Source organism: Apus apus, chromosome 4 (genome assembly GCF_020740795.1).
Source record: "Apus apus isolate bApuApu2 chromosome 4, bApuApu2.pri.cur, whole genome shotgun sequence".
Classification (NCBI taxonomy): Eukaryota; Metazoa; Chordata; class Aves; order Apodiformes; family Apodidae; genus Apus; species Apus apus.
This window is the reverse complement of record NC_067285.1, coordinates 71,557,674-71,579,639: the sequence shown is the minus strand read 5'-3', so window position 1 is coordinate 71,579,639 and position 21,966 is coordinate 71,557,674. Positions and strand designations below refer to the sequence as shown.

At 37.0% G+C, this 21,966-nt stretch overlaps 1 protein-coding gene across 3 annotated transcripts in view; it reads right to left on the bottom strand.

The window, feature by feature from the left end:
• Positions 1-1,383: 1,383 nt before the first annotated feature.
• GUCY1A1 (guanylate cyclase 1 soluble subunit alpha 1) overlaps positions 1,384-21,966 on the bottom strand; it is a 33,456-nt gene continuing 12,873 nt past the window's right edge. For 2 of the 3 annotated variants that reach the window (XM_051619848.1, XM_051619847.1), the window contains exons 2-9: positions 13,879-14,289; positions 12,872-12,933; positions 11,188-11,246; positions 9,404-10,113; positions 7,468-7,953; positions 6,849-6,992; positions 4,600-4,754; positions 1,384-2,451 (exon numbers count right to left, since the gene is read on the bottom strand). In XM_051619848.1, coding sequence (XP_051475808.1) covers positions 2,250-2,451; positions 4,600-4,754; positions 6,849-6,992; positions 7,468-7,953; positions 9,404-10,113; positions 11,188-11,246; positions 12,872-12,933; positions 13,879-14,127 — 2,067 coding nt within the window. In that variant the 5' untranslated portion in view covers positions 14,128-14,289 and the 3' untranslated portion in view covers positions 1,384-2,249. Of the gene's footprint in view, positions 2,452-4,599; positions 4,755-6,848; positions 6,993-7,467; positions 7,954-9,403; positions 10,114-11,187; positions 11,247-12,871; positions 12,934-13,878; positions 14,290-14,459; positions 14,577-21,966 lie in introns of those variants that run through there. The other variant, XM_051619846.1, reaches the window with a different exon arrangement.

Below are 21,966 nucleotides of genomic sequence, written 5' to 3'. Positions count from 1 at the left end.
TTTAGGAAGATGTCAGAAACTGCCATGATTAATATCCTACTTAATGACAGATTTATATGAAATCTGGCTTTGAGAATGGCAATCATCCTGTCCAGCAACAGTTCTTTCCTAGGGACTCACTCCTAAGAGTCCATCCCATTCAGTAGGTAGGGATAAATAAATCCTTTTTATTTAAAAGCTATTTGTTTTTTAACATTCAACAGATGACAGGGATGGGTAGAGTCCTCCTGACTTCAGCCATTAGTATCTTAATATTATGGGCACCTACTTAAGAGTCAGTAGTCAAATACTCCATGTTTTTAAATCCAGGAGCACCTACATGGGACTGCTACTAGCCTCTGGGTATTTATGTCAATAGAACAGAATTTTCTGACCAAAATAATATTGCAAAGATTAGTTGCCAAGATTTGCATTGCTTTTGTTTCCTTGAAACACTGTTCTAAATGTTACAAATATTTATGTATGTGTATGTATATATATGGCATGTACAAGAAGGAGATGTGTGTATGTATAATATATAGAGACTCTCAGGTTCCATTTTTGTGTCACAGAATTATTTCTAAGCATCTTGGATGGCTACAGAAGACCTCAAGCAATAGCAGGATTCAGTGTTTCAAGTTTTGTTCAAATGCTGCTTACAGAAAATCTGGATTAAAATATCCTTTTAAAATGTTCTTAATGCTATTCTCTCATAAGGATTTTTCTCAAAGCTCTGATTGTGCATATTCTGTATGAGTCTCTACTGCAAAACAGTAGGATAAAACAGCATAGTGAGCTTCAGAATGAACCAGTCAAGTTCAGAAAATTACCAGAGTGGCACCTTAGTCTAAAGTAATTGCTCCCCATAAAGATTCAGAGAGCAAAATCTGATCCAGTGGCATGCAGCTTGAAGAAAGACTTTTATGGCTTGATATGCCAAAACCCGAGTTTAAAAGGTTAGAATAATAACTAATAATACTTGATACTAGAGGAAGTATTTGTATGTATGTAAGCAGTGCTGTTCTTCAGTTGGTATCAAATTGTGAGGCACAGAGAAATTTATGTGTGCAGGTGGATCTGCAAGGTAGAGAGGCAGAACCCTGAACTCAGGACGTGAAACTAACTCTATTCTGCCAGTTCTAGAGGCAGACCCTTCAGAGTTCTCCACTTATGTGCCACAATCCACAACAGAAAATCTTGCACTGTAGTAACAGCAATACTTTTTACATGTGTTCATATGTTTTAAAGCATTTCTGTTCACCTGCAGATTCCCCTGGCAACTTTAAAGCGACCCTACCACAGGCATTTCAACATGTCATACCTACGTTGCACTCCTTGAATAAGGATCATAGCTTTAAACTGCTGTGTTTCTGTTCCTTTTTATACTCTCTGACTGGAATTTCCTTTCTAAGCAAACATTCCAAAGCATGTTTTATTACACTCTTCTTTAAACATTTCAAATTTAAATGACAACAAAAAGAAAACATTTATTGCTTTAATACATAATAGCAAGTGGATACTATTATTTTTTGTGAAGTATTTTAAAAATCTCAAGAACTAAAATACCATTTGATTATTACAGAGACTTTAGTATGTGATTATAAAGTGTTCCAATCCATATTAATTTTATACACAAAATCAAGTTCATGAAACAATAAGCAGCAAACTCTGCTATGTATATGTGTATTAGCTACAATCAGCAGCCTGATCCAGAACATGCTGAGCATCCTCATCACATTGACTCCAGTCAGTGTTAGAAGACGGTCAGCAGCTTCTAGGATGTGGCCCAAATGATGCACTAGAAGGAGTATGTGATAGCAATGACAATATTTTAATGAATATTCTCTTATGGAATCACTAAGAAAAAATATTTTTAATAGTTACTGGTAATCACCTGCTCACAACACTGCATGTGGCTGCATCACTTGCACATTACATTTCCTGACACACTGCATGGACAATACATCTAGAATTCTCAGAACAGAAAGAACTGAGAGAGTTGTTACATAGCACTTACAAATTACCACAGAGAAAAAGCAGTTTTTAGTAGCATTTTCAACAGTCAAGTTGCAATATTATTTTAGTGACTATGTTCCTTATGCAAAGGAAAAATAAAATGTTGTCAGTGACATACTTCCTGAAATTTTAATACTGGCTTTCAGGTGTTAACAATCTAAAGTGCTTTCATGTTTCATACATTTTTAAAAATTTTCGATTTATAAAAAAAAAAATATTTATAGATTTATTCTTTACACTTGTGAATGTACAATTTAGTCCATTCCTGTTTCCTCACCCAAAAAATTGGCATTACCATCTCCTAAATCTCTCTTTTGAAACCAAGTCTGTGTGTTTTTTCCTTGATTATATGCATCCAGAAAATAGCAAATTCCAGGGATATCACTGGGAAAATTTGGTGGAAGTTCTTCTCTTGACCGAGGTGTGAACACAAAACCTGGATATTCCTTTAACAACCTAGAACAAAAATGAATCGTGTTGATTAAAAAGTAATCAGTCACTAATAGTTACTACAAGTGCAGCCTGTTTATTTGGCAACCCTGTTCATAACCTATTAACTTGTGAACCAGTGCAAATGAGTAGTGCTTCTTTGTCTTGTCAATGTTTTGCATGTAGGTGCTATGTTTGTTGTAAATATTTTCAGAAGTTATGTTGTACTGACAGCTAGCTCAGATTTGCACATGGGTCTGGGACCACAATTAGTGTTTCAACTAAGGAAATACTGAAAAGCTTATTAGCTAAAGTCAGATCTTACCAATTCTACACATTTTGCTTTTTCACACATGGGTCCATACATCCCTGAAACACAGACTGCTAATCGGTAGGAATACATACTGCTATCTAAACTTCCAAAGCACTATTGCAATATACAGGAGTTGAGTAAGATGCCATAATATTATCCAGTTATCCCTAGGTGTTTAGAATTGGTGCAGGAATGAAAAAGGAAAAAAACCCAACTAAACAAAAAGGAGGTTAACACATCATTCACTCTGGAAAAAAAAGAACACCAAACATATAACAATAATAACAATAGTTTCCCTTTTAACCAAACTGCCTGTTTTCTAGGCACTCAGAGAACTATTTATATATATATTTTTTTTTTTTCCCTGTAATATATTAATTTCAAATATTCTATTGAGTTGAATATAGAATTATGCAGAAACCTACTTATGCCACAAGTTATAGGCAAGTCTTGTGTGGACAGAGTGTCTAATTTATTTTTTTTTTAAAGATTGTAGCTAGTATAATTCAAAATTATTTTCCATATGGATGCTGATAAAAATGCCTGTTGGCCAGCACTGCTCTTCTGACATACCTAAGCATTGGCAGTGCTGCTGCTATCTGTATAGGTGTTTAGAGTGCATGATTGAAAAGGTTACTTACTGTGGGCCCTAACACCTCTGCTGCTTTTATCTCAATCACCCATGTGAGACAATCTAAAGCTTGGCACCCTGTAAGTCCCAGAGCATGTGCCGCAGGGAATGTGAGGATCCGGTGCTAAATTCTCTGTCTCACGTTGGACATGGAACCTTGCCACAGGGCATTATTGTGTAAGTAAGTGGTAGCGGGAATAAGCTGCATAGGAACAAGTGACTGTCCAGGCTACAGTGAGAGTAGCAAAACTTCCTTAAAAGGAAAAAAATATTTTTTTATCTGTATTTCTGGTTATTTTACCCAGCCAGCAATATCACGTTCTGCTAGTAAATTCACTCTCTATAGTTCATTCTTGTAAAACTTTGGCTACTCTGGAAGAAACAATACTCTGTGTCAGCTCAGTGGCATAAAATTAAGACCTGGACCTGGAGTTCAGATGTAGACTGTTGTTACCATCAAATTCAAAATATTTTCTCATTATTTTGCCTGGCACCCATAAGACACTATTCGTGGGCCATGAACATGTTGCAAAGTGATTTTTACATAAAATTAAACAGATAACACAAAGAGAATATTAGGTTCAGAGGACAAAGGAAAGATGATGTATTTCCCATCAGAGAGCCTGCTAGCTGTCTGCATAATCACATAGTACACATTACTAAAAGTAGATCAGTGGTACAGCCTAAGTTCCATATTAAAAGGCTTAAACTGAACTGGGATCAAGACCTGTATAAACTAAACACTGGCGTGGCTGTTTCTTTCCAACCTGTTCATTCACCTTCCCTAACTGAAAGGGAATGAAGATGTGTAAGGTGACATTTATCAATTCTTCAGTTAGGTTGTAATTTTCAATGGCACCTGCAGCCAGTTTGCCATCCAGTTCACACGCAGTCACATAGCTCAAAGAGGAGCCAACTATATGATTCTAAGGGGCAAAAAAAGTAAGCAGTATACAGCTGCAGGGTAAGAAGAAAAGTTGGCCCAGACAGACCATTTGCTTTAAATGTAACATCTGAAAAATAAATCTCAGCTGTTCTGTTTATCCCTTTTTTTTTGCTGCTGCTGATTGCTTTTGTACTAAAAATAACCATGGTGTGTTCATGAGCAGTCAGATAAAAAGAGGAAAACAAACAGCAGTACTTCAGAGGAGAAAAAAACAATAATAGGAAGATAATGAACTATTACAGTAATTACTTCAGGTGAACATTTTACAGATATGAAGCACTGTACCTGTAAGTTGTTGGGCTGACATTTATTTTTCTAGGTATACTGCAAGATTCAAACTTATTGGCAAGGGTTACGTTGTTACCAAAAAGGCAATAACGAGGCATTTTAACCCCAACAACTCCAGCAAAGACAGATCCAGAATGAAGGCCAATACGCATCTTTAAATAAAAGACAGAAAAAAGCATCATTAGGTAAAATAAAATAGTTAAAGTCAGTTTTATAAATTCTTCCTATAATTAAAAAAAATAATCAAAACCCAAGAAATAATGAGCTACTAATATAAATTGAGTTAGTACAGTCTCCTTAAAATGTCTGTATTCTGGTCACGGCTGCTCACAGAGAGGGACCTAGCTCAAGTTTACCTTGCTTTGCATTTATAGTAAGTAAGTAACACTTCATCTGATATGACTGTATTAATGTTCATCTCTGTGGTAGTAAATTGATCTAGAAACATCAGCACCAGTTACTATGACACTTGGGATACTTTCCTGGGCTAAATTATATGACTCAATAGACTGGTGACAGTTAATGAATAGTACTTGCTTTGCTGTTAAGGTCAGAAGATGCAGGGAATAACAAAGGCAGTATCTATATGCTGTAGTTCCAACTGAACTCTCTAGACAAGGTTGCACGTAGAAACGTCCCAAACACAGAGTCCAGAATTTTGATAATTAATCAAATTATACAGCAGCTGATACATTTTGAAGTGATCCTTTTGTGTGTGTTTTTGGTTTTTTTTTGGAAACGTGTTATTTTTCTTATGTGCATTATACATATGTAGACGTTTTCTTCAGAATAGCATGCTGACGTGTAACGGCACGATGTCGGGAAGCTTGTGCATCTACTGTGTGTGCTACTCTTTACATAGCACACAATATCATATCATTATGAAGTCACAATTTCAGTTACTGAGTGGAAAAGCAGTAATGCCTGCAACAAAAGCAAAATCCACCCACGCAGCAAATTATGACTGAAATATGTACATCAACATACAAGTCTGATTTCAAGTAAGAGGTTTGCAGTCATGCCTTTTCTTTGATGATTGATATATAAAATGACAGTAGGCTGTGTGACATATTTGTTGTTTTGCAAAACAGCCCATGCTTTCATGAAGTGTGCTTTCATTACAAATAGAAAGATTCAGTTTTCTTCTAAGAAGCTTCTAGTAGGTACTTCTACAATACAGTTTTTGCCTCCCTGTTTTAAAATTACTTTAAAAAATATAATAGTATTCCGCATTCAAAATTGTAGACGTAGCACTTCTGCAGAAACTATAAACATGTTATAATATTGTCAAGATGTTTCCAGATTTTTTAAGTGTAATTTGGTATTGTAAAATATAAAAAGAACGACATTTATTTGTAAAATAATACTGCTTTTCTCTGTGATACAAAAGTGGAGCATGTGACCCTCATAGTAACCATGTTCTTTGTCTTGGAATACAAATATTCCTTAATCTAAAATCAAAGAACCCTGAAGTTTTCTAAAGGAACAAATGAACAGATAAATGTTAAAAATGGGCAAATGAAAAACGTAATTAACGGAGACATCTGTATTAAAACTAATAGAACCCATTCCAGGACATTTGAACTTGGTAGAAGGTCCACAGCATTTGTCATGCACCCAGGCCTTTCTCTTCTTTTCTCAGTGAGAGGTAAACCTATATGAAAAGTTCACCACATATGTAAGTCCTCATTGAAAGGAAGCCATAAATATAAATACCACTGAATCTAACATTTGCTTTGACAGCATTAACACCATTATCTTATGACAGTGGTTCAGTATCTGATGATAAAACAAGAACAGCAATAGAATCCATAAGACATATGCATAACTGCACTCAGAACGCAGCTTTGATTATTCATATTTATACCTATTGCCTCAAAAGATTTAGATGTTTTAATTTGGTCTAGTTTTGAGAGAGGATTAGTCTCCTCATTAAAGAACAGTAACACAATACTTCATGCCACTGACAAATTTATTGCTACTGAGACAAAAACTGCAGCACAACAGCATGCACCTATTGATTTCACTGCACTTGGGCCTTTTGGGTTGATTTTCAGATCTCTGTTTCATCTCTACCTCTCCACAAAACTCTCACTTGCAGAACTAAAAAAGGTCAGCCTCCAGCCATACACACTTGCCTGAGTTAATGTAATGATGTGAAATGTCCTTGAGACAAATATTCCAAAAGCAACTAAACAAACAAAAATATCCACTTTAACCATATAAAATACAATAAAATATATGACCTTGATAGGCTCTCCATGGGGAGACACCACCTCATCTGATAGCTCCATCATCTTCAGGGCCATCAATGCTATTTGAACAGCATGTGTTTCACTTTCCTTGTGTAAACCTCCAGCAACACAGTAGGCATCTCCAATAGTCTCAACCTAAAACAGGCATATTTACTCCTTAGTGTTACACTGTTTGACATATAAAAGAATAGTCTGTGGCTTCAGTAAGAATTTCACCAACATATTGACCAAATCTTATTTATCCTGATAAATTATTTAAGTCCTAGGCAAGTCCTGCAGTACCACTCAAAAGGAAAAATTGCCCAACTTGTATTTATTGCTGGGAATGGTACTAAAATACTTTTTCTTGCTCATCTGTGGTCAGGCACCCATAGCTACATTAAATACCTATTTAGTCCAGATTCACAGCACTGTCATAAAAATTAATTTTTAAAATTACCTCTCAAGTTTTGATGGGTTTCTCAGCTGCATACATGGCTGACTGTTGATTTTTTCTGTTTGCTTATTTTGTGATTTATCTTAATATGTCTTTCTTATAATGAAGATTTAGTAGTAGTTTTCATTTCTTTTCCTGCCCCAGAACCCTACAGGAATGCAATAAATTGTATACCTTGTAGACGTCTAGCTCTCCACATTGGTAATCAAAGCGAGTATAAAGCTCATTAAGCATGGTGATAACCTGCATAGGTGAGCACTGGGAACAGATGGCAGTGAATCCAACAATGTCAGAGAAAAGCATTGTGACATTATTAAATTTCTTGGCTTGCACAACTTGTCCCTGCCACAGCTGCTGAGCAACCTCTCCAGGAAAAATTGAAAACAGAAGATCAACAGTCTTCTTCTTTTCTTCTTCCAGTGCTTGATGGGCCTGCTCAAGGGTTGCTTTTAGCTTTCCTAACCTCTTCTTCAGTCCATCCTGAGCTCTGGCCTGCTCTCCTATCAGAACAACATCTCTCAATGCATTGTGAATTGGAATATCTGAGAGGTACAATCCACGTCCTGTAAAATCTTCTAGTCTATCCACACAAGGAGATCCCAAGAATAGGATGGCACTGGATTCAAAAATATAGATCATTTGGCCTTTAAGATCCATTACCTGAAACAGTTAAAGAAACAAGAATTCATGCAAAACATGGACAGTAATGATTTGGAAGCAAGATTTAGAGGAAATAGCTGAGAAAATCAGACAGATCCATACAAATCTTACAATTTCATTTAGTTGCTAAAGAGAAAACATGGGGTGCTAAACCATAAAACCATGAAGTAAGTTTATTTTTCTTCAGCCACCTGGTGCAAAAGTTACACCACAACTTAAGGATAAACACCTAATTATGTTTGCATATCAGTATCAGTTTTAGCTTAGCAAGAAAGAAAAACAAAACCGAAACATTTGTGCATTTTCATCTATTCATAAAATGTTACTACCTATAGCGGCCTATGAATTTCTTCTAATTACTCTAGTATTCGGTTCATGCATCACTTTCTTTGTAAGATAAAGTGAGAAAATCTGCTTCAATTTTATCCTAGGATGTTCAATACTCACAGCAATTTAAAATTAAAGGCATTAATGGCATAAACATCCCACTTCAATATGCTAAAAGAACAAAATATTTGTTCAATATATTTTTAATGTCCCTTCTGTATTCAGTTGTGGAATGTACAAGGTACTGCAGAGCTCTGCTTAACATTGCTGTGAAATATCATCTTTTTAAGAAAACCTTTTACTTGACTAAGCAAAGCAGTCTACTATCCCTTGCAATCATTAAACTGTTCCCTAGTGCAGAAACAGATCTTAAAGGAAGTAGCTAATCCATGCTACATTTTTTCCCACTTCATTAATAACTGGGTGAAAGCTTTATTACTGCTCTTAATTTAAATTCTTGGGAGTGTTGAGTCTGAACTGATAATTCATACTCAGGTGCATATAAGTTGGAATTCAGCTTAGACCAGTGATGAATAAAACCAGTCATTGAATATACAGTGTTTTTTTACTGCCCAAGGTCATTTGCCAGGCCCAGCTTCAGCAAATATAGTAATTAATCCCATCAGCTGAAACTAAGTGGGACCCTTGGAGATTGCATCTAATGAAATTATCAGAAAATCAAAGATATCAAAATACCAAAGATACCAAAGGCTGAATAAGTACAGGAAATGTCTAATTCTTCCCAGAGCTGTTGTTTTCAGATGACTGAGGGACTCTAGTGAAGCTTTCCTTGCCATTGTTTTTGTGTTGGAGATGCCCTTATTCTCAGCAGCATGGCATGTTATTGGCTTTGTCACAATTTACAGCTTTTATCTCAATACTTCAAAGAATTACTTTTAAATGCAATCAAGTTTACACTCAGATTTTACTTGTGTAAAAGTCCTGAAGCAGTTTTGACTGAATATTGGCTTCAGAATCTGAATTACCTTAGAGTGCGCTCAATACATCATTATTCAGTTGTATTAGGTTAGAGAGGTAGACAATGCAAATTGCACCGTGTTTTGTGGCTATTTTAACTCTATCTGAAGAAAGCACAGAAGTAATGGTTAAAAATGTCTCTTACCATGGATGATTTCATATCAGTATTATCCCATCTTCTGACTCTTACAGTAAACTGCATATTTAGCATTGTCATTATTCCACTAAAGGTACAGCTTACTTTGGGGGTAAGAATTTCAAAATACTCTTCAAAATTTGGCTTAGCTTGAAATTCTCTCCTGGTCAAAAGTCTTCTTATCCCATTTCCAGTTTGAAGAACTGACATATCCTTGTCAAACATAAAATGAAATGGGAAAGTCTTACAAAACACAGAGGCAGGAATCACAAGGGAAGACTGTGGTTTACATGGAGATAAGGAAGGCTTTGTACTTTTGACTTGTATCGAGTACAGCAAATAAGGCTGATTAGCAAACTCAGTGCAGTCATTATGGAAACAAGGAGGCATGAGCATTACTTCCACCTCAGTTTCATACAAAATATGAGCTGCTGCTTTAATAATACCAGATAGAATAAGACTTGTGATTTTCTTAGGAAAGAAATAATACACATTTAAGAAGTCCTGATCCTTCTCCAGGCATAATATGGAAGCATCTTCGAGTCTGTCCTTTTTCCCTCCTTCTTGAGCGTGGCCACTCTGCTTCAGCAGAGTAGTGAAACTGTTCAAGAAGTCCTTAAGGGTTCCTCCGATAACCCCTAAAATGTGTTCGTCCTCTTCATAGCATATTTTGAATAGCTCTTCACCAAGAGATTCCTGTAGAGACTCTACGGGAACACCTGCATGGAACCACATTTTAGTCAGAACTGCACTCATCACGCTGAATCTCAGGCTAACCTCCACTTCTTTTCATGTTAGACCAAACCAAATTAGCAATATCCTTCTCTGAGCCAGCACTGACAACTGAGGGCTCTTTCATTTAGAAGTCCTGTTGTAACTAAAGACATACTCGTGTTGTCTAGAAAACAGGGAGACAATAGGTTGTGGTTTGGAAAGATCCAAGACCCAGTGTTCTTTGTAGAGATATGGACAGAACGAATGCATGTTTTGGCACAGGATTTAACCCAATTCCCTTAGCTTGATATAAAGAAATGAAGTAAAAATTTTAAAACATAAGAATAAAAAGTAAGAATAAAATAGGATTAGTGCACACATGCAAACATAAGTCCTATGCCTGATCCAATAAATTAAATGACTCTAGGAATATTGCAGGGCACTGAGGCCAATTGGCACAGAATAGCTCACATCTTTGCTAGTAAATTTGTTTTAACAGGATAGCTGCATGCAGACTGACTGTTGGGAACATTCCAACTCCCCAGCTGTTACTGGGAATAATTTGGAAAACTGTTATCTGTCACAGACCAACTGTGACCCAGGACTAGCTTAACATTTTGAAGTGTACAGAAGACCACGTTTCAGTTCCTAAAAATGTTAATTTGCTATTACAGATGTAGCCAGAGAGTTCCATATTGCTAATTACAACAGTTCTCTTCCAACAAGCTACAGTCCTTCAGAAGATGAAAAGGATCAAACAGTTTTTCATTAGTATAAAACTGTATCTTATTACTGAATGTATATTACAACTTCCAACTTGTTGGACCTTGGTGGTGGATGATTTTGCGACAGCTCAGACTTGAGAAACTCATCTCTTTAGCTCAAATGTTGACGCTCTGAACTGTTAGTTGCAGAGATCACAGTTTAGTTGTGTTGTCAGCATCACTGCAGCCCTTACATAGAGGAAATTATTCCTTAGTAACAAGACTAATTTTTATAGACACATTACTTTATATATGTTACATATATTACATCGATATATTTTTATATATACTTATTATTAAACAAGCTTCCAGTACCTGCTGCATTAGCATGATCACTGATTATTTTTTCAAAATCTTCTTTATCCTCAGTCTTTCTGTAAAGATAATAAAAATATAAATGAACTCAATGAAAAATCAAGATAAAGATAAAAATAGTAAGTAACAGAAGTTATCTACCATGTCTTTAATGTGTACAGGCCAAGTTCTGCTGAACAAATAAGCAGTTTTTCATTAATTCAAAATAGCGTCTTGGTAGGATCTTAGATTATCCTGTGCATTTGTGATAAATTAAAGTTTTAGTGGTCTGAACTCAGATTATGATTGAGGCCAAATGCTATAGACTATCACTGATTAAAAACTCTTAGGTTCCAACAGTCCTATGTTTGGTTTGGTTTTGGGTTTTTTTGCTTGAAGCCATAACTATATTTCATAATGTACTGTAAAGTACGATTGAAATTGGTATTCAAGCACTTACTAGAATTACATTGCATTAAATTCAGAAGAGGCAGGAAGGTATTTCTGTTTTGAGAGGAAATACCAAGAACGACTATTAACTTCAAAATTACTTGTTCACTGTTAGTAATCCAGATTCTGTGACACAAAACTGCAGCCCTCTGAGTTCTCTGAGGTCGATAAACATCAACCTGAATGTCAGACCCAAAATTAGGAGAAGAACATGCAGTTTAGATTTATCTCCTTATAAGCAATAAGCTTTTGATATGCTTTCTACATTTCTTCACTTGAAATATCTTAGCTTTATTTATATGCAGAAGCAGTAAAGACAGTTAGATCTGTTTTAAATTTGCATGATTACATCATTCGGAATAGCACAGTATTTTTTTGTTTCAAACTAATACTCCAAGAAGCAACCCATAATTAAAGATAGGGAAAATTTTCATATCAATAAGCCAGTCAGCAACCGCAACATGCATCTGACCAATGCGTCTTTAGTTCAGTCAATGCATGTAAAGTGCTTTAAAAATATCAAGTATAACTTAATAGATACATTGTAATTATTTCTTCTTATGAAGGTGAGCAGCAGTCTAGTTTCTAACTTCATCAATTTTCCCTACTTTGGAAAGGCAATTTAAACTGAGTGGCTTATTTTTTCAGATGCCTTCAATAAACTGAATCCTCGATGTATAACGAGACACTAAGAAATTCTCACTCCCAAATTATTAATTATTAGGCTCAAATTATTAATATCGGAATAGTACTAAGGAGTGCTGAAAATCAAGCTGAGTTCCTCAGAAACAGAAACCAGGAACAAAGTTAGCGCAGTGAAAACATGTATGTCAGTATCTGTAGCATATTACTGTTTATGGCATCATAAGTCAATTTTTTTTAATAATACCCATCTTTTGCATTTACATTTTTTTCCTGGGATCTTACACATACAACTATACCTACCTTTCTATCTATGCCTGAATAGTCTCTGAGTTCCTCCAAAACACTTGCTCTTTTTAAACACAGCCCTGGCCTGCTTCCCCGTACAAATGGCTCAATTTGCCCATTAAGTCAACTTGGTGAGTGATTTAAATATTTGTCAGTATTTTAAAATAAACTAAAGTATTATTAACTTACATTATGTGAAATGTTACACACAAATTTGACAAGATAATTGAAAACAGACCTCAGAAGTACTGATTCCCAGTCCTTATGAACTGTCTGCAAAACATTTTGCTGTGAAGTTAGTTGCAAACCCATTACACATACATACCTGGTTTCTTTTATTCTGTGTTTTGCAAGTGTTCTCTGAAGTGCAAGATTTAGTCTTTCAAACTAGGGAAGAAAAAAAAAAATGTTGATTAAATGTTCATTGCCAAAAATTTAATCATAACATTTTTTACAAAGAAGAATTACTTCACTGTCCTTGAGACTAACATCTTTTTTCAAGATGGTACAGTTGCTAGGAACATTTCATTTCTGTGCTTATGGTTTAGCTTATGTTGATGTCTTTGGCTCCAATGCCACTATAATTAAGCCCCTTAACTGATACGTGCATTTTAAATATAGTGATGTGATGTGCTGTACCTCCAAGTTGTCAGTTGGCAATAAAGACAATGTTGCTAAGAAATAAATATAATTAACCCAACTTCCTATTATTACACATCCCTCTGAAGAAACCATCCTATCTTGGATACAAAATGTAGTTTGTAATTGGAACAGATACAACACTTTCCAAACATGCATATTTCAAATTGTTGGGGCCAGTAAAGCTGTTTTATGTATGTAGTCTCTGATCATTCAAAACACATAAAGGCAGGGTCATGCTATACTGCCATGGTACAGTTTGGCTTTGAGGCTTGCTGTGATCTGGCTTTTCTTTGGTTCTCACCCCCTGAAGAAACTAGCATTTGCTACTCCATCTTTTGGACTTTCAAAAGGAAAGTTTGCACATGTAAAGAAAAATATCATGTGAAAGAAAGGCAATATATTCTGGAGACTTTTTCCAAGCAAAAATCTAAATTTAACTGTTCTGCCATGTATATGAACACAATTGAAGTTACATGTGCATATAAAGCGGTACATTAAGTGGAATGCCATCCAAGTTGTTACTTAGCTTCAAGAAATGTCCTCTGCATTTCTGTAAACACCCAAAGAAGCAATTAAGAACACAAACTTGGAAGTCAGAACAACTTTCTAGAGGCTCACATCTAAAGGCTGGCACAAAATATTTCTAATTAAATTTCATTAAAGTATTATTATTAAGCAGTCTCTGTTTACCTCAGGAAAGATTAGTTTGCAGATGCTTTCAGTTAATGTGTGCAGGTACACTCTACTTCTGCTTGTTTTCCTTTGTGGAAGGTTTTCTTGAGCATCTTTTTCATGGACTTCTTTGCAGATGGGCAAAGCTGCTTTAGAGTTGTTTTCTGTGCAGTCCTTGTCCTGTTCTTCACTAATGTGACTTTGAGTCAGTAAGGAGAATGGACATTCCCCTGTGATCTTCAAGTCTTTGAGTTTTGTACAGAACATACTGTATGAAATCTTTCTCTTGAGATTAAGAGTACTTGGCTTTGCCTTTAATAATTCTCTGCTGTTTACTAACAAGTGCAGAAGATGCCAGAATAGTAGATAAGGCAACCGCTGTGGAAGATTATTGGTAGCTATAAATCACCACAGAATAAATATGTGCCCCTACAAAACAAGAAGAAAGAAAACAATTATAAGCATTTATTTATTTTCTCTTTTAGTTTCCCATGATGTAACAGTTTTATCATATTAGCGTTAAAGCAATGGCTTTTCTAGGACCTTGCTCAAGAAAGTACTTAAACTCGTGACATTTTAAGCAGGTAATCCCCACTGACTTCAGTGTTTCAGGTAAAGTTGTGTGCACGGTTAAGTTCTTGGCTGAACTGGGGCTCAAGCGATTAAGGCAGAGGAGCTGTTTTATCTGTTGTATCTTTGGTGACACTGATAGATGAGGTTTCTGAAAGAGAGAGCAGAATTCTAATGAGGAAAACTTTTAAAATTCTTCCTAAGCAGTTATTAAAAACTACCTAATATGGCACAATGAAACAGATACTTGAACCTCAATTTACTTTATGCCTAAGCTATCCTTTTTGTAATAGAGAAATGTGTAACTAAAGTTAGTACTTGTGCTTCTGGAACAGCAAGACCAAAGGTTAGTGCCTCATGTGAAAGCTGCTGACTGGTGACAACTGACATCATGGGAATCTGACTACATAACTTTTGTAGTTGCTTGGAAACAACAAGGAGTTTTATGCTTTTGAAGGTCATACCTTTTGAAAAACACATTTTTAAAAAGGGCTGAACTTTTCATTTTAATAGTTGTTCCACATCCCCATATAATACTATAACAAGGTAATCCATGAGAGCTTTGGTCAACTCTGGAAGCAACTGAAATATTACATTTGTCTCTGGAGATACAGTACATTAACTGTTTCCTTCAGAGACACTATGGCTTTTACCAGCCTGTGCATCAAACTGTTTATTTCTGCCCCTGAGACACCCAAAGAACTTTTAGGGTCACATGGCAAGTATACCAGGTTTAAAAATAACTCATTCCTTGATACAGGTTTACCACCTGCTTCTTTGAAACAAATGTAATGAATGGGATAGCAGAGGAGTCCTGCAGACCCAGCATAAGTGGCATGCTTAAGAGGAGAAATGGGCACAATGTCCTTTGGCTAGACCTGGTGCTGAAAAAAAAAATAATAAATTGGCAGAAAAGGCCTTTTTAAAGTATGCTGTAATACTAATGGTGTCAGACCAGCTTCTAGGGGACATCTATCAAAATTACTGAGCACTATTTTAAGAATCAATAAAGCAATGCTAAAAACAAGAGGCTGAACAATGTTTACATAACATTCTACAGTTCTGATTTCAGTTTTTACAAAGAAAGTCATTTGTTTCTAATGCATGGATATCAGTAATGCTTTATTTTTTATTGCTGAGTACTCCTGTGTAGCAAATCACAGAATCATAGAACCATTTAGGTTGGAAAATGTTTTTTAAGATAATCAAGTCCAACCTTTAACCCTACTCTACCATATTCACCCCTAAACCACATCCCCAAGCACTACATCTAGATGACTTTTAAACACATCCAGGGATGGTGACTCAACCACCTCTCTGGGCAGCCTGTTTCATTGTCTGACAACCCTTTCAGAGAAAAAAATTATCCTAATATCCAGCCTAAACCTCCCCTGCTGTAGCTTTAGGCCATTCCCTCTTGTGCTATCTCTATTCACCTGTGAAGACACCAGCATCTACCTCTCTACAATGTCCTTTCAGGTACTTGTAGAGAGCGATAAGGTCTCCCCTCAGCCTCCTTTTCTTTAGACTAAATACCCCCAGTTCCCTCAGCTGCCCTTCATAAGAGTCCTTTTATAAGATACATCCCAGTTCAAAGCCAGTATCAACTTAAAAGGCACAACAGTTTTCAAGCAGTGACCAATTCAGTGGTCACTGACCTCTGCAGTGACAAGGCCCCCTAAATCACATCTTTATAGAAACAAAATGGAAACCCCAATTTCGTGACATTTCAGAGGATTCAATTACTGAACAAAATCATGCATACACTAGGTTTTCCTTTACTAAAACATCAAGTTTGCATCTGGTATCATAGGTGCATCTTGCACTGAATATACCTAAAATTCAGAAAAATGTTATAGGAAAACTCTCACTCAAATGATAAAGGCACAGTGGTTTTAAAGGTCAGAGAGCAGAAAGATAATGAATCACCAGTGTGGAGCTGCCAGAAGGAATTTCAGCAATATAATGGATCTTTAAAAGCTATGAGAAAGATGATGGCACACACCACAGATTAAGTCAAACATCTGCAGATATGTTTCAAGAATGAAGAAGACTAGCACTCCTGCTGTTCATGATGTTTAAGGACATTTTCTGAATATAACAAAAAAATAAAAAAACATGAGGAAATGTGGGAAAAGTTTCTGGTTTTAATTCATCTCCAAACATGCTTTGAGAGAGCTCATCCCAGGGGAGTAGCAGTGTTTAATGTGAATTCTCCATCTCTACCATATTAATTGCTGTCATATTTAACTCAGGAAGCAAACAATATTAAAATTAAATAATCTGCTGTGAGATCAAACTACAAGCAACCAATTTATTCAATGTCTGGCTGAATGCAACATGGCAGTGTGCCACTGAGAAAAATTAAGATGACTTTACATAGTATAGTCACTGCAGCAGGATAACTTAACTTTGCACAAACATTTCATTGTGTATTTACATCTATACTTGCAGCCAAAATGCCTTCCTGTATGCTTCTTTTTTCTAGTTGCTTCTGAATATTTTCCTCTTAGAAAACATTTCCTTGACAATGCCATGAAATACAGTGTGATGAATCAATCATACTGTAAGACCTCCTAATACTAACACAGCCATTTACAAAAATTATGCAACACTACTTGTTAGCAGTAGCTAAAGGAAGTTTATAATCTTAGTTTATGGACATGGCACAAGAATTAGAAGCAACACTAAATGCTTTTTTCTGGTTATGAGCAGAGTCCTTTGCTCAGAGTATGAGAGAATATGGTATTACAAGATAATGTCATTTTTTTTACTTTAAATTGTATGTATGACTTTGTTAGGCGAACTGCTACATGTTGAGCAAGAAGTACAAAGAAAAAAATATTTTGCAGCAGTCAGAAGATACTGCTGACTGAATCTAACTTTCTCCAGCACAAGAGCGATTGCAGCACTTGCTGGAGCTCAGTGTGGTCTGGGAGTCACTGCCTAACCAGAAGCGGGTGTTAACTCCTGTCTTGCCTTTATGTAAGACGGAGGCTTGCAATTCCCACTTTGTGGGATTCAGAAATCCCTGCTTTCTGCCCCTTGCCAGTCAGTAGGCCTTTGCACAGAGCTAGGCAGGAACTATTACTTTTACACACAAACAGCTCATAGCAAGACCAGTTAGTACCCATCACCCTATCAGCAGTAGCTCGTTGTGGATTCAGCTGTTGTGCCCATCAGCAGAGAAACACAGGGAAAATAAATAATTTTTGTCATTTTGTCATACTAATCTGAAGTGCAATATCTGCACTTCATTTTTTCTACAAAGTGTTGTGTGTAGTAACAGAATCAAGCCCTGGTGATTTGTCCATTTCCAAGGACTTTATGAAGGTTTTTAAAATACTCAGAGAAAATTGCTCAAGTCTGCATCAACACATTAGTTAATATTTTAAGAAATCAAAGTATTTATTAGTGTCACCAAATCCTGTACAAACAAGTAAGGTTTCCTTGACTGCTTCATTATTAACTTAAACATGTTCAGAGTGCACATACCTTCAAAGCATTAATTTGTTTGTGTACTGCTGCTTTGGAGTGCACAAGATGGAAGTAACTGGATAATCATCTAATAGGACAGGATAATCTGTTTCCAAATTTCTAAGTGGTAGTGAGTCATACCTAATAGAAAACTGCCAATTGTTGACTTAGGCAGAAGAAAACTTGGAAAAGATGCATTCTTGTTAAGAGGAGTGAGAGGTTTTCCTCCATATCTCCAGAGACTAACCCATCAACTGAAATTAGAGGATGCCTTATTTACACCTTTCCAGTAATTTGGTCCTGTCATTAACACAGTAAATACACTTGCTACCCTACCTGGGGATACCTGTGTCAAACGCAAGCATAATTTAAAAACCATATTGTGTGTAACTTGCGTATTAAGTAAAGTGCACAGTAGGAAGAGGATTTCTAAATCTGTGGCAGCACCAAAAGCATCATTAAAATATTAATCAGACCAAACTGCATAAAGAATAGAATTTGATATAAAGAAAATTGCAAAGCCAAGGAGACAAGCTCTAGGAAATCCCAGATATAGGTGATAACTCAGTCTTAAATCTTTACCACTCTTGCAGAGATACGGGCTTTAATTACACTACAACGTAACCTTTTTCCCCAGCAAGATTCTAGGCTCTTTCACAGCACAGATGTTTGCTACTTGAGCAAAGGCAATAACTGATAAAAAGGTTGTTATCCTCTCTGGAGATCAGGATGAGACATGATATTGGACAGTGGAGTCACAGTAATTTACTGGTACCCAAGACATTACGAGATACAGATATCTCAAATTCTATCTAGCTCCCAAAAGAAATAAGCTTTGTCAGATGTTAACATTCCTGCTTGTTCTCCCAAACTTCCACCCTTCTTTCTGACAAGTCTTCACTAGTTCTCATCTATCTGTACCCTTTAGCCTAGTCCTACCATTTTTTCTCCAAAGTATTACCTGCCACTGTCTGCTGTACAAGTCCAGTTCCAGTGTCCTCACTGCGACAGATAGGTCTCTTTGGGGCTATTTCTAAGAGAAGTATACTCAAAACTTAAGTTGCAGCATACTTTTGATAGTAAGGAAATACCACCACAGACCACAGCACTTACTGAACTATCTGTAGAACTGCAGTGATTCCTGAGGTAAATGTTAAAGCAGCTGAGATAAATTAATACAAACCACAGCAATCAATTTTTATTTTAACAGTCCAAATATTTTAGTAAATCCAAATTCAGTGTTGTAATTCATCCCAATGACTGTCCTCTATCACTGCATAGGGCAAGCTAAAAATCTAGACATCGCTGGCAAGAAAGACTTTCTCCCCACATAATATGGAATTTCCTCACCTTTCTACCTTGTTTTCTTTATGTTTTAAGAAACAGATAAACACAATCAATGTTTCCTCTGCGCTCCAAGTCAAATGGACTGTTACTTACGTTGTTGCAACATTAGACAGCTAAGCCAGGAGATGAAGAAAATAATTACCTTTATTTTCTGAGAAGAAAGTAAGCTATGTTCTTTTCCATCTTGTTCCCACTGTAATTAGCAGACAGTAAGTTTCATGGAATACATATGTAAACTTCAAAACTGCTAATATGTCTCATTTTCGTATTTCATAACATCCTCATAGGAAAACTCAAGAAATGTGGGATAGATTATTGGTCTGTAAGGTGGGTTGAAAACTAGCTCAACAACAGAGTTCAGAGGGCTGTGATCAGTAGCACAGAGTGAAATGGGAGGCCTGTGGCCAGTGGTATTCCCCAGAGATAAACTACTGGGTCCAGTTCCATTCAGTTATCTTCATAAACAGCCTGGATGAAGGGATAGAGTGTACCCTCAGCAAGTTTGCTGGTGTGATGAAACAGTGTGGGGGGGGCGTCATGGCCAACACACCAGAGGGTTATGCTGCCATCCAACGCGATCTATACAGGCTGTAGTGCTGGGCAAAGGTGGACCTCATTAAGTTCAGTAAGGACAAGTGTAGAGTCCTGCACCTGGGGAGGAGTAACACCAGGCACCAGTACAGACTAGGGGTTGTCCTGCTGGAAAGCAGCTCCATGGAGCAAGACCTTGGAGTCCTAGTGGACAGTAAGTTATCCACAGGGTAGCAATATGGCCTGTGGCCAAGAAGGCAAATGATATCCTGGGGTGCATTAAGAAGAGTGTATCCAGCAGGTGGAGGGAGGTTCTCCTCCCCCCTCTACTCTGCCCTAGTGAGACCACATCTGGAGGATTGTGTCCCGTTCTGGGCTCCCCAGTTCAAGAGGGACGGGGATATACTAGACATAGTCCAATGGAGGGCTATGAGGATGACTAAAGGACTGGAACACTTGCCTTATGAGGAAAGCCTGAAAGACCTGGGGCTGTTTAGTCTGGAGAAGAATGAAAGGGGATCTTATTAATGTATATAAATACCTGAGGGGTGGGTGTCAAGAAGGAGGGGCCAGTCTCTTTTCAGTGGTGCCCAGCAACAGGACAAGGAACAATGGTATAAGCTGGAGAATAGGAAGTTCCACCTTAACATGAGGAGAAACTTCTTTACTGTGAGGGTAACAAGAGCACTGAAACAGGCTGCCCAGAGAGGTTGTGGAGTCTCCTTCTCTGGAGACTTTTCAAAACCCAGCTGGATGCCTTTCTGTGTGACCTGCCCTAGGTGGTCCTACTCTGGCAGGGGGGTTGGACTAGATGATCTCTAGAGATCCCTTCCAACCCCTAATATTCTAAGTTTTTAAGGTGATAATAAGACAGACATTCCCGCTGCTTTAAAATATTAGCATTTCTGTAACAAGGTCTATACTTTGATATTGAAAGCAGTGTTCTGGAAGACAGGGAAAACCCCTAGTTTTAAAGTATCTCTGAATTTCTGCTACTGATTTTGTGACTGATTCGTTTCCATCTAATAATCTGAAGCAAACTCCTGGATCCAAACATAGCCCTGGGAGAAGCCCAGACTCCAGATGTGAAGTTATTCTGCAGCCACTTCTCTGTCTTCAATTAAAGGCAAAGGGGGAACCCCAATTACTGTACCCTGTTCTGGTATGTACCTAAAGGAAGGACTGATTCCCAAATGTTGCTTATAAAATATGTATTTGTGATTTTAAGTATCACGTGTACTTTCACAGGGTAAATATTTTTCCTATGCTGGGACCAAATAACAGGCAGGCATGCTGAGAAGATAGCGTGGGAAAAATATTCCCTTCCTGTGAGTCAAAGCCTGTCTGTGAAAACACTCCATAGCAAGCCCAGCAGGCAGCCTCATGGCACCTTCTCTGCTTCCCCCTCACACGCTCAGGCAGAAAAGCAGTTATTTTTTCTGGCACATCCTCGCACCCTCTCCCCTGGTCCAAAGCCTGGCTTGTACCCCCAAGCTGAGCAACTTGTGAAGGAAACACTACCCCTGAAAACCCCAGCCTCCTCACGTCGCGGGAGCTCTTGGTTGACAGCTCATGGGCATTTTTCCAAAACTGAGCTAAAGATACCTCACAAATATTAGAAACAACCTTCTGTGTGTCACCACAACACATTATTTCAGTTGATATTTTAATTTTTTTTTTAAGAAATCCTGATACTGAACTAACACAACTGATGATATCTCAAGTGTTTCAGGTACCCAGATGAGGAATTGAAATAGAAGAGGTGCTTTAGTGAGGACAAGCAAACCCAGAATCAATCCAAAGTTTCTGGAAACTATTCTAACATTTTAAATGAGTGTATTTTAAATACAGCATTTAGTCTGAATTTGCAGTCTGAGGAAGTGCAATACTGTCATGAAAATTGTAAGAGGAAAACGAAGGAAAAAAAATGTATGTCTTCAGAACTCTTTGTTTTCAAGAATCAAATCTTGTCCCAAGGACATGCAGTGTTCATGACAGTTAGCAGGAGTTAAATGTAAATATTTAAGTCTTGCCCATAGCCAATATAATGTAAATTAGAATTTTCAAGAGACTGTCTTTGGTTCTAGAATATGAAGCAACTGTCAGTGTTGTGCTTACTGGTTGTTTTCAAATACTTACTTACAGGGGAATCTCTGAAACTTACCAATGCATGTAACTTTA